This window comes from Dipodomys merriami, unplaced genomic scaffold (genome assembly GCF_024711535.1).
Source record: "Dipodomys merriami isolate MVZ:Mamm:240054 unplaced genomic scaffold, mDipMer1.0.p SCAF_133, whole genome shotgun sequence".
Classification (NCBI taxonomy): domain Eukaryota; kingdom Metazoa; phylum Chordata; class Mammalia; order Rodentia; family Heteromyidae; genus Dipodomys; species Dipodomys merriami.
The window spans coordinates 1,883,096-1,895,249 of record NW_027202638.1 but is presented as its reverse complement, the minus strand read 5'-3'; the positions used below and the strand labels follow the sequence as shown (position 1 = coordinate 1,895,249).

General features: G+C 44.9%; 1 protein-coding gene across 1 annotated transcript in view; it reads right to left on the bottom strand.

The window, feature by feature from the left end:
- Spon1 (spondin 1) overlaps positions 1-12,154 on the bottom strand; it is a 268,437-nt gene that overhangs the window by 5,233 nt on the left and 251,050 nt on the right. The window contains exons 8-13 of the mRNA XM_070019438.1: positions 5,587-5,788; positions 4,237-4,377; positions 3,804-3,879; positions 2,510-2,692; positions 662-832; positions 395-562 (exon numbers count right to left, since the gene is read on the bottom strand). Of these exons, the coding sequence (XP_069875539.1) occupies positions 395-562; positions 662-832; positions 2,510-2,692; positions 3,804-3,879; positions 4,237-4,377; positions 5,587-5,788 (941 nt within the window). The remainder of the gene's footprint in view (positions 1-394; positions 563-661; positions 833-2,509; positions 2,693-3,803; positions 3,880-4,236; positions 4,378-5,586; positions 5,789-12,154) is intronic.

Below are 12,154 nucleotides of genomic sequence, written 5' to 3'. Positions count from 1 at the left end.
AATTTTCTGGAAGAAGAAGTGGTTCCTCGAGCTACTTTTCTTATCCCCCTCCGCCTAGCTGGTGGTAATGGCCCAACCTCAGATGAGGTCAGTAATCTTAGCATAAAAGCGTCCAGTTGCAACAGTACTGAAGGTCTGAGTAGGACTTACTTTAGATGAACACCCTTCCCCAAGTCACGAAATAAAGGATATGTTCAAGGCTGTGTTTGGACTGAGATTCCTAGAATTTTGTATTTTTTGTGTGCTAGTGCACTTTACTCCTGACAGGACAGTGGGCCGGGCTTTCCTGTACTGTTGAGCCTCTAACCCCGTGGTGATACAGGGTACTGTGGAGTTTGTTGTTTTTACCAGGCCTGAAGTCCTCTGCCAGAGCCTACCCCCCACGCCCACTCACGGCACTCGGGCATCATGCACTTCTCAGCCTGGGATGTCTCCGCCTTGCACATAGAACCATCAGCTGGGCTCATCTTGACCATGCGGTGCCGCTTCTTCATGCCCATCCCACAGGTGGCGCTGCACTCATCCCACTCTCCCCACTCCGTCATCAGACAGCTGCTGGGGGCTAGGCACGGCGGGGAGTTCATAGTCACACTGATGGCCTTGGGAATCTACGCCCCTTTCCCCCGCCCCCCATCAGCCCCTGCCTGGTCCCTTCACTCACAGCACTCCTCATTGACTGTGCACTTCTCCGTCTCCTCGGTGGGCAGTGTGCACACAGAGCCATCCTCCGGGAACTGCTTCACGTACCTCTCCCGGGACCGCATGCCCATGCCACAGGAGATGCTGCAGGGTGACCAGGTGATCCACTCGGACATGGTACAAGTGGAGCCATCTGCAAGGCACCCAGCAGGTGCTCAGTGGTGGGTAGATAGGTGCCCACTGGACATGCCAATGGACCCTCCCACCCACAGGAACCTGCTGGCCTTCGGGGGACCTAGCTGGTGGACTCAAACATCCAAGTCTGTATCTTTAAGCCAGGCACTGTTCTCTAGGAGGAAATGCTTTTCCAGCTGCACGTGGCATCACTTTCCATTTCAGAAAAACACATTTAAAAGATGAGTAAAAGAATGTTTTTATTTGCACACAAAATCTAGTCTGGTCTGCATATATTTTAAGATAAGCCATCTAATCATATGGTCTAAATTGTATCTAAGACCAGTAAATAAAGCATTCACCTCAGTTATTAGTGTTTTAAGTTCTCAAGCCCTGTTTGCATAGTGACTGTCTTTGAGAGTACCAATGTGGAACATCTCCATTAATGCAGAAAGTTCTTTTGGAAGGACATGTAAGTCAAAGGCATGGTGCAAGTTCATACTTGAGTTATGGTGTAAAGCTGCAAGTTCCCCAGTCCAGAAAAATGTCATTCCTAAGGACAGTGTATGGTGAGTGTTGGCTCTAGCTTTACAGGGGAGCAAAATGCACTTGATAGAGATTCCAGGTATTAAAAATAAGAAGTCCGGGGAACCAGGTAGCACTGTCTTCTGAGAAAAGATCTCAATCTCATGGCAGGGTTTTGTTTGCCAACCCCAAAGAAATAAGCCTTCAACATTGTCAGCCACTCACACTTCTTGTTCATAGGAAATATACATATGTATTATACACACATATATACATATGCATATGTATGTGTGTGTGTGTGTGTGTGTGTGTGTGTGTGTGTATGTGTATAGAAGTGTTTATTTCTCCCCAAAGCGGTCCTTTTTTGGAAGGATAAGCAATAAACAAACTACAGCCCTTATAGGCATTTCAATCTGCAGCTGGAAATGGCCTGCAGTAGGGAAAGCCTTCTTCAGTTATTTTCCATTTGGAAATGGTTTTCTTCCTGCAGTGCACCAGTCTAGTCTGCGCCTCACTCCCATCCTCCCAAAAAAGCCTCACTCCATCTCCAAGAGTGGAAGAACAGAGCCAGAGAACAGATCCGACCAGGCAGAGAAAGGAGGCATGTCCTGGGAAACAGGCCTTTGTGCAGCCGTCAGCATTGTGCAATCTCCAAATCTGAGCCATCATAACGGAGGCATTCTAGGCCTGTAGATCAAGCTTGACCTCAGAGCACTGGGAGAATTTTTTGAATCAGCTTGAAGGTCCTAGCATGAAGCATTCCCTAACTCAGGCTAAGGTGGAATACTAATGAGGGACCATGAGTGACAATTTCAGGGCAAAAGATTGAGATACAATCTCTGCCAATCTGTTCATGAGCTGCTTAAAAGGGGTTTGGAGTTAAGGCCCAGAAGCTGGCTACTTGTTACTTGTAATTTGCTATAAGACTTAATGTTTGTTGGTTATGCAGTTTATGTATATATTTCATTCCAGGGCTGAGGAGGGAAGAGGCCAGCCTCAGAAATTCTTGTGATAAAGCATATTCTGTATTCAGATGCCTCGTGATGTAGAAGGAGGGTTTTTCCAGTTGGAACTCACTGACAACTTGGATCAAGTTGATCCCTCCAGGGGCCTGGCCTGCCCATGTGGAAGATGGCGCACCTCCTTCCAAAGCTGTCAGCTCGTCTCTTACCTTCGTCACTGCAGCCAGGGCCCATGCACGGCTGGAAGTCTTGGGTGTCGGGACAAGGGACACTGAGGTCCAGCTGTGCCTTCAGCATGCGCTGCCGCATCCTCTTCCCTTTGTCACAGGTGGAGGAGCTGCAGGCCGACCATGGGGACCAATTGGAGTAGATGCAGGTTTCAGGGGTGTCATCTGTAAAGAATGTTTGATATGTTTGTACTGGGGACTATAGAAGTCACAGCTGGCCTTTTCCCCAGACAAGGCAGGCCTTGCTGCTAGGCTAGCCTTTGTGAGCCTAGGGGTGGTAGCAGCAATCCCCCTCCCTTGAAGAGATTCTGTTTAAGGCTGAGAGCTGAGGATCATGGTTCAAAGCCAGCCTGGACAGAACAGTGGTCTTACCTCCAATTACCCAGAAAAGGCCTGGAAGTTCCAAGTGTGTCTCAAGTGCTAAAACACCAGCCTTGAGCAAATAAAGCTGAGCAAGAACTTGAGACACTAGTACTAGCATACACAGAAAAAATTCGACTTCAACATCCTGTTGATGAACCCTAGGAACAGTCTCTTCCTTTCCCTCCTTAACATACATCTTTTCATCACTAGTTACCATCCCTCACCTTGGCAGACATCTTTCCACCTGTGTGTAGGAAGTTCCTAGACAATTTTAGGAAGTGTGAGGCCCTGTGGCCTCATACACGGTTGCCATGGTAACAGCAAGGGCAGTAGATGTTTGCTGAGCTAGCATTGTTTTAAGAAGCTTACATGCTTTATCCCGTAAGTCCTCCCAATTCTGTTATTATGAACTATGGCTCTGTCTCTCGTAACTTATGACTATAGATCTGGATCTCTGTCCTTGCAGAGGAAGTGAACACACTGTGCCTGCTCATGTGCCAATGTGAACATTAAAACAAGTGGGCTGAATAAGCCTACAGAATTCTATTTTCATGGTCACGTTTGGTGGCATAAGGGTTTAAACTCAGGGCCTTGCACTTGCTAGATGGGCACGTGACTCCTTGATCCATGTACACAGTTCCATTTTTGTAGTAATTTCAAAGGACTGATACCGTTAAAATGTATCTTCTAACATATCTTTACTATCAGTCCTACTGATGTCATAGCAAGCATCTGTCACCTGATACTTGGTGACTAGGCTTGGCCTTGTGTTTTATTTGCCTGGGGCAAATTAAGCACATGCTCTATCAAATCAAAGGCTGTGACTCTTGATGGTTCTTAACGTATTTGCAGGGTTGCTTTCCCAAAAGATCATGTCAATTTATATTGCCACCTGCAACAAAGAACAGCATACCTTCATCTTTCTCTTCTGGAGCCAGGTCAGCTACAATATCATCGACATTGTCGGGCACAATATTGCATTGTTCTCCCTGTAAAAGGAATTTTACTTGGAGGGCTCACACCAAAGAGAGAAGGGAATGTGTAGGGAGTTCTGGGCCAACATTTGCAACCTGACTGAAAGAAATGCAAGAAATCAAGGTTGTCTAGGCAGGGATTCTGGTTATGGCAGACGTGGAATCCTGATGAAATTTATCTGGATCAAATCAGTTTTTGAGCAGTGGCCCTCACTACTGAGTTCCTTTTGCTCATTTACATCTTAGGAAGTAGTTTACATACTAAAAACTCTAGGAGGGTCAGGACTTCCATATCCCAGGGTGTGAGGGACCCTATGATTTTAAAGCAAAAGGAGTCTTCTTAGTCCTCCTGGGTAGATTTGAACCCAGTACCTTCCGAGCAATTCTCTCGATGACAACTCTGGCTACTTGAGTGATTGACCCGCCCTCTGGATCGTAGAAAGGACTCTGAGGATGGTCCAGACTGGTCAGGGGCCGAATTTTCTCTTGGGGAATTGTAGGTTTGTTTGGTGACTGCAGAAAAAAAACAAAAAAAAATGTAGAAAGTGGCAAATAAAATGTAAAAGCTATAATTTGTTATATGGATCAAAACACAAACTGATATGCTTTTTGTTGTTCTTGTAGTGCTGGAGATTGATCCCAAAGCCTCACTCGGATGGCAACTTAGCAAGTGTAGCTATATTTATAGAACTCATGCCATGTGCTGTGCTTGGAAATTTATAGTTCTAGGCATTATAATTCTTTCATATGTGCTCAGATGTAGAAGCCAAGTTTTAGAGAGGTCATCACAGCTCTGAAATGGCAGACCTGGTGTGGCCCAAATCCACGCTTCTTTCTGTTGCACCAGGCAGCAAACTTTATAATAATAGATCAGATGGCAAATATTTTAGGCTCTGTGAGTCATTTGGGCCTCTGTGAGTCATTTGTGATAACACTACTCAGTTCAGCCAGTATAGTGGAAAAGCAGCCCCAGAAGATAGGAAATTAGGTATTAGCTGGCTTTAAGAACTAAGACTCAGGGGCTGGGAAGGTGGCTCAGTGGTAGAGCGCTTGCCTTGCATGCATGAAGCCCTGGGTTAGATTCCTCAGCACCCCATAAGCAAAAAGAAAAAAAGCCAGAAGTGGCACTGTGGCTCAAGTGGTAGAGCACTAGCCTTGAGCTGAAGAGCTGAGGGACAGCGCCCAGGCCCAGAGTTCAGGCCTCACGACTGGAACCAAAAAAACAAAAAGAAAAAAGACTCAGGGTATACGTTAGATCTGTTTTGAAAACCATAGCATACTGATACCTGTTCTAGACTGTTCATTGGTATTGATGACTCCAAATTTTGATTTTGGTCTGATATGCTGACTATCAACATATATAAAAAATGCCCTGTTCAGGACAAAATAAACTCCTTAGCTCTTTGATCTGGCGCAGTCTTACACAACCCCCAGCTGCTGTCTGCCTTTGTGTCTGGGTCTGTAGCACGCTGCCCCCTGCTTACCTGTGACTCTGTTTTTAGCAGATTTTTGTCCCTATCTCTTGGTCACTGTGTAATACTTCCTAGAGCTAGAGTCATTGTGTGGATTGATGAGACCATGCTTGACATCCCTGATGGACTAAGTTCTTTTAGGACAGTGTTGAGTCAGACTTGTCCTATGTCCCTGTTCTGGGACAGAACAGGCTGGGACACAAGAACATGCTTGGGAAGTTTGCCAGTACCACTACAGGCACACACCTACCTCGTAGGACACGCCGCTGTCAGTGCCTGCATCCCAGGGAATCAGGTCTTGCACTACCTTCTGGACCCAGCCACACTCCTTGGTGCACAGATCCTCTGCAGATAAACCTACATTCCAGTCGGGACTGGGGCCCATCATGGTCAGGAAGGACATTAGGTGGCGTGTCCTGTCCACTGAAAATTCAGCTGAGGGTGCTGCTCTCCTGGAAAGCAAATACAAAGGTCTTACATTATAGGAGGCTGGGGTACATAGTTGGGAGCCATCTGCCCAGATGGGGATGGAGGATGAGGGGCAGAGAGGAGGCAGTAAACCAGCCATTGCTGTCTACACTCATTTCTCTCCTCTCTTCAGTGGGACAAACATGAGGAGAGCCCTGTGCTGTCACTCTGTTCTTTTTTAGTGTTGCCACTGCATTGGTATTACTGCTTTGTTTAGCTGTTTACTGAGCATCTCTCACTGGAGTGTAAGCTCTGGAAAGCAGGTTTTTTGTGTACTTCATGCATGGCTTTATTCCCAGTGTCTAGAACAGGGAATACTCAGAATATATATATATATATATATATATATATATATATATATATATATACACACATATATACATGTATACATACATAGAATACATTTATATGTAAATATGTATATGTATACACATATACTTACCAAATACATATCATACTGGTAGTGGTGGGGCCTCACACGCTCACTGAACTTGTTTGCTTAGCTGGTGCTCTACCACTGAAGCCACACCTCCAGTGTAGCTTTTTGCCTTCTTTTGGAAATGGAATTTTGAAGACTTTTCTGCCCAGGCTGGCTTCAAAGTGTAATCTTCTGGATTCTGCCCCTCCTAAGTAGCTAGCATTGATTACAGGAGGTGAGCCACTGGTGTCTGGCTCTGCAAATAGTTTTGAAAAAGTGAATGAACAAATACATGTGCTCTGTGTGCTCCCAGCTGTGTCGAATGGGAGATGAACTATACGATAAAAATGCTTAACAATGTACCAAGCCTTCACTTACACATTCCCATTTAATCTATAACAGTTATGGATTGTTGATTAAAATATATAGGGGGGATGAGGCGAGGTGCTCAGGAGGGTCATATAATACAAAGTTAAATTGCAAAACAGAAACCATAACTCAAGCACATATTAGTTCAAGGTCAGTGTTCTTTCCATCAACTTCTAAATTCTCTTGGCCCCTTTGACTCTTGAGCATTTGTGCCTCATACGGAGATCCTCTCTTGCCTCTGTCCGTTCTCCCCTTCCCCCCCCCTCCACCCCCCGAGAGGCTACCTGTGGCAAGGCCCTGCCTGGGATGAGGGTGCACTCACTGACTCACAGCTGGTTCACCTTTGGCTGACCAGCTCCAGCTGCTTGGAATGACTTTCCAAGTCTACAACTACAAGGCTGCTCCTCCTTGCCCTCCATCTCCTTGTGTTGAGAGCAGGGCTCAGGAGTAGTCAGCTGCATGAGCTATACAGTGATGGTCCACCAAAGAGGCTGGGAAAAGAAGAGCCCTAGTCACTCAACACACTCTTAGTGGCCATCCTGTGTTATTCCATGACAATCCCGTGGGCAGAAGTAACATGTTTTGTGTAGAGGCAATGAGAGGGCACAGAGATATGAGTGAACTTGGAGACACAAGTAAGAAGGGCTGCAGCTTAAAGGCAGCTCAGCATGATTCTATACCCCAGGCTGCTAATTATGGGGAACCCTCGGCTGCGGACCAACTGGCCTGTTCAGTCCAGCTGGCAGCTGCCCTGCTCAGCTGTTTGGGAATGCCTGTGCCTTCTATCTGGACCAGTTGCTTCTGTTGTCCTAACCTGCCCAGTCCCGTGAACTACATCATTGGGTTCTGTTGGAAGATGGGACCAAACAGTAAGCAGAAGAGGAGGGAAAGCTGTGGAGTGGGTCCTGGTACCACCTGTGTGCATTCTTGGACAAATGACTAAACCTTTCTGTAGCTCAGTGTTCCAAATCTCTAAAATGGGGATCAAGTGTGTCTGCTCTAAAGAATTACAGATGCCAATGAATGGCATCTGTATTCTTTTTACTATTATAGGTTGCACAATCCTATTTTGAAAATTCAAAATCTGAAAGGCTCCAAATTCCAAAACATTCTGATGCCACAAGTGGAAAAAGTCCCACACCATGAAACTTCATTTAGGCACAAAATTGTTTTAAAAAATACTGTACAAAAATTACAGGCTGTTATAATGTTCGTATGAAACAGTGGAGTTTCATGCTCAGAATAGGGCTTAATTCCAAAGATAGCATATTATGAATATGCAAATACTACAAAATCCAAAGGAATGGGAAATTGGAGCCACCTGTGTCCCAAGCACTTTAGACAAAGGGTCCTTAGCTCTGCTGTGATTGACAGCCGCATGGTAGGGTTGGGTAGAGATGGCCAAGGAGAGGGAAGGAGAGGCTTTCCTCAGTAGACCTCACAATGCAGCCTGCACAGAGTGGAGGAGGAGTCTGGCGTGGGCACCAGCAGGTCCACAAGAGCCTTCAGGAGGGAAGAGGAGGACCAGCAGGTTTTCCAGAAGTTTCCTGGGTCCAGCTGGGCAGGCCAGCGAAGAGAAGTGTGATGGAAATTTTGGCCCTTGGACCAGCAACCTTGGTAACTCCTGGGACTTACTAGGTTTAGGGACATGGGGGCGGGGGACAAATATCCCTGCAAGTGACCATTATGTACTTCAAGTGCACCAATAATCACTTTTCTACTCATTCTTCAAGCCTCAGCTCACGTGCTGCCTTTCTGACCTGCTGGCAAGAGCCCTTGGTCTGTCACACACTGCAGGTTGCTGTAGCCAGTGACTGTAACTGCTTCCTCCCTGTTCTGCGTACCCTGCTAGGCTGGGAGCTCATTGAGGGCTGGAACTCAGCTCTCACAGCTGCATCCCAGTGCCCCCGATGGGCTGACTGAACAGATGGAATTCTGATGGCAACTTGTACTCCTTCCTAGCTGCAGATCTTGAGCATTGTTTCATTCTGTGAGTCTCATTGTCTCCATCTAACAATACCTACACCAGGGTACATCAGATGCTTTTTAAGGAAGACTTTACAAACTGCTGAATTGCCACGCCAACACAGTCTGTTATTCAATTTAGCCTGCCATAGGTTGGGAGATTTTCTTTCCTGTTCCCGTGTGTGCACTTTTTTGGAATGTAGGCCAGTGTTCAGCGGCTTCTTTAAGGGCCAGGTTCTGAAAAGATTGCAGTCTTGGAGCTGTGGCACTGCTCATGGATAGACTCGTGAAACGTGGCCCAGGCCTGTCTCACCTGTCAGGCAAGAACATCCAGCAGGGCTGCTTTTATTTCCCAGCTTGCCTTAACCCTCAGAAAAGCACTCCCTTAGACGCAGACCTCTTCCATTGCCAGAGAACAATGGCACCCTCCATTGCCTTCCTTTTTCCATAAGTTGTGATTCTGGGCCAGGTTAGTCAATCACATCCTCTACCTTATACCTATACCTTATGGGTGACACTATTTCACAGTGACAACATAAGGCGACAAAAACATCTCTACTGAGGAACTTGAGAAACCAACGCAATTCCACCTCATCAAATCATCCTGACCTTTGTCTAGTTCATGACATAACCATTTGAGAACAAGCCTTGTGGAAACCATTCTCAGTAAACCCATTTGGACCAATATGTTACAGCCAAGTCTGTAGCACCAGAGAGGTGAACTCCAGAGCCTGGTAAAGGTTTCCAGGGGCAAAGGAACAGCAAAAAATGCCTGACCCAGTGATGGGTGGCAAGGCAACTTTGAACCTCTAAGGTCTAGGGAGCAGTTTGTAGAATCTTTAGGCAGGCCTTCATCCTTTCTCTTATCCTGAACTAGAGAATTTCTCCCTGACCCCCAGCTGATGTAATGCTTCCTGCAAGAAGTGTTTCCTGACTTCCTCACATAGCTTAGGTCACTTATTCTACCTTCACATAGCATTTGAGCACATCCTTTTCTTGCAGCAGCAGCAACAACAACATCAACAACAACCACATCCTCAGCAACTACCACCACCATCACCACTACTACTTTTTTTGTTGTTAGTACTGGGGTTTGAACTCAGAGCCTCTGTGCTGTCCCTTAGCTTTACCACTCAAGGCTGGCATTCCACCACTTGAAACACAGCTCCACTTCTGGCTTCTTGCTGGTTAACTGGAGATAAGAGTCTCATGGACTTTCCTTCCTGGGCTGGCTTTGAACTGTGATCCTCAGATCTCAGCCTCTTGAGTAGCTAGGATAACAGGTGTGAGCCCATTGGTACCCAGAATCCTAGGAACTTCTTGTTTAATGTCTGTCTTCTCCTTTTTCTACCAATGGAATATGGGCCATGCTAAGGCTTGCTAAGGCTTGCTTCCTCTTCAAATATCTAAAAAGTAAATGAATTAATCTAAGGAAATGAATGTAGAGCTCTTATACTTTCTTTAGCTCCAAATTTAATTAAAATCAAATACTTTTATTTTTTAATAAAAATTCTATTAAACTAACTTTCTTTAGGAAATGCTAGATAGGACTGGAGTTCTTCAGTTTGCTCAAACTATAAGAAAAGTTCTTATTTATGCATTTTTATATGCCACGTCTTCCAAGATGTGTTGCTAATTTGGTTTCATTTTATTCCACTTGCAACTTAAATTTGAATCAGTTTTCAAGCGAGGAGAGTTGATCTAGCCACAACACATACTAGAATATATGATAAAGCATGGTAGTCAAAATAGTATGATATACAAGTTAAAACAGAAATGTAAGTCCATGGCACAAATTGAAGACTTCAGAAACTACAAGTGAGGGCTTACACAAAATAGTATGCCCAAGTTAGTGAAACTAAATGAGGTTGGTCTAAATTAATTACACTAGAAATGAAGAAAATATCAGACTCATCTGATGTCATACACAAAACAATAAAGCTAGAATCAAATAGAAAACATCCAGATATAGCTACTTAAGGCAGAAAAGTCTAGGAGACTCACATCTCTAATTATCCAGCAAAAGCCAGAAGTAGAGGAATGACTGAAGGGGTGGCTCACTCAGCCTTGAGTGAAAAAGCCAAAAGAGTGTAGGCTTTTAGTTCAAGCTTCAGTAACACACACACACTCACACACACACACCCCAGATTATAAATACAGTTAAAACATATACATAAAAAACCACATAATAATATCCCTAATGGATAAATCCAACATCTTAAACTTTTTGAGCATCAACTGGATACCACAAGTGGAAATCTTCACCCAGACATCATAGAAGAGGCAAAATGTAGGTGCATTAAAAATATTGCATAACTCTGGCACTGGTGGCTCACGGTTATAATCCTTGCTATTGAGGAGGCTGAGACAAGAGGAATGAGGTGTAAAATCAGTCTAGGCAGAAAAGTCTATGACACTCAGTTTCCAAAGCAAAATGCTAGTCTGGATGTGGCTCAATAGAGCACCAGTTATGAGCTAGAGATTCAAGTGAAAGCAAGCGGCCCTGAATTCAAACCACAGTACCAGTACACAAAAGAACTTGAATAAAAGTCCTTGTGGATTCATATGAAATATATATGAGGCATAAAATTTTCAGAAATAGCTGGGTGCCAGTGGCTCACACCTGTAATCCTAGCTTCTCAGGAGGCTGAGATCTGAGGATGGCAATTCGAAGCCAGCCAGGGCAGAAAAGTTCCCTTGAGACTCTTCTAATTAACTACTCCAAAACTGGAAGTGGTGCTGTGGCTCAAGTGCTAGAGCAGCACCAGCCTTGAGTATAAAAAGGCCCAGGGACAGAGCCCAGGCCGAGTTCAAGATCCACAACTGACAAAACAGACAACTAAACCCAGAATTCCCAAACACCTCTTGTGTTAGTCGGTCCGTCACAGTTTCAAAATAACTATGATAAATAACTTTCAAGGTTTTAGCCCTGGCTTCCTGGCCCTGTTGCTTTGGGCCTATGCAAGCACAGAGAATCATGGCAGGAGCGCAGGACAGAGGAAGATGCTCACCTCATGGAATCCAAGAAACAGAAAAAAAGAGGCTAGGTCCAATATCCCCTAGGAGCATACTTCTGAGGGTCTAACCTTCCAGTAAGGCCTCCCATCTTCTAAAGGTTCTACCACCTCTTACAGGTCCACAGGCTGGCAACCAGGCCTTTACCATAGGGATCTTTGGGGGATACTGAAGATACAAACCACAGCACTCTAGTCTCAAGCACTTAGGTCAAGGGAGCTCAACTTACATCTACACTGTAGAAAAATTGTCAGGTGTTAGCAAAAAATATCTTGGTCAAGTGTAACTAAAGAGTATCTATACAGGTATTCGAAAACATTAAGAAAAAGTCGACAATCCCAATGAGGTTATAAACAGGCAAATCATATCAGAAAAATTAAAAATATAAATGAGGACATGTAGAAATGTTTCCTTTTATACCCAGTGAGGCAGTGGGCAGGGTGTAGGGGAGAAATGCAGGATACTGGGACAGAGCCAGTGTCTTGAGTTTTGGTTTAGCCATTTAATACCTGTGTGACAGGAGCTTTTATTTCACTGTTCTTGGCATTTACTAATCTGAAAAGTGAGGACATCGTACATACCC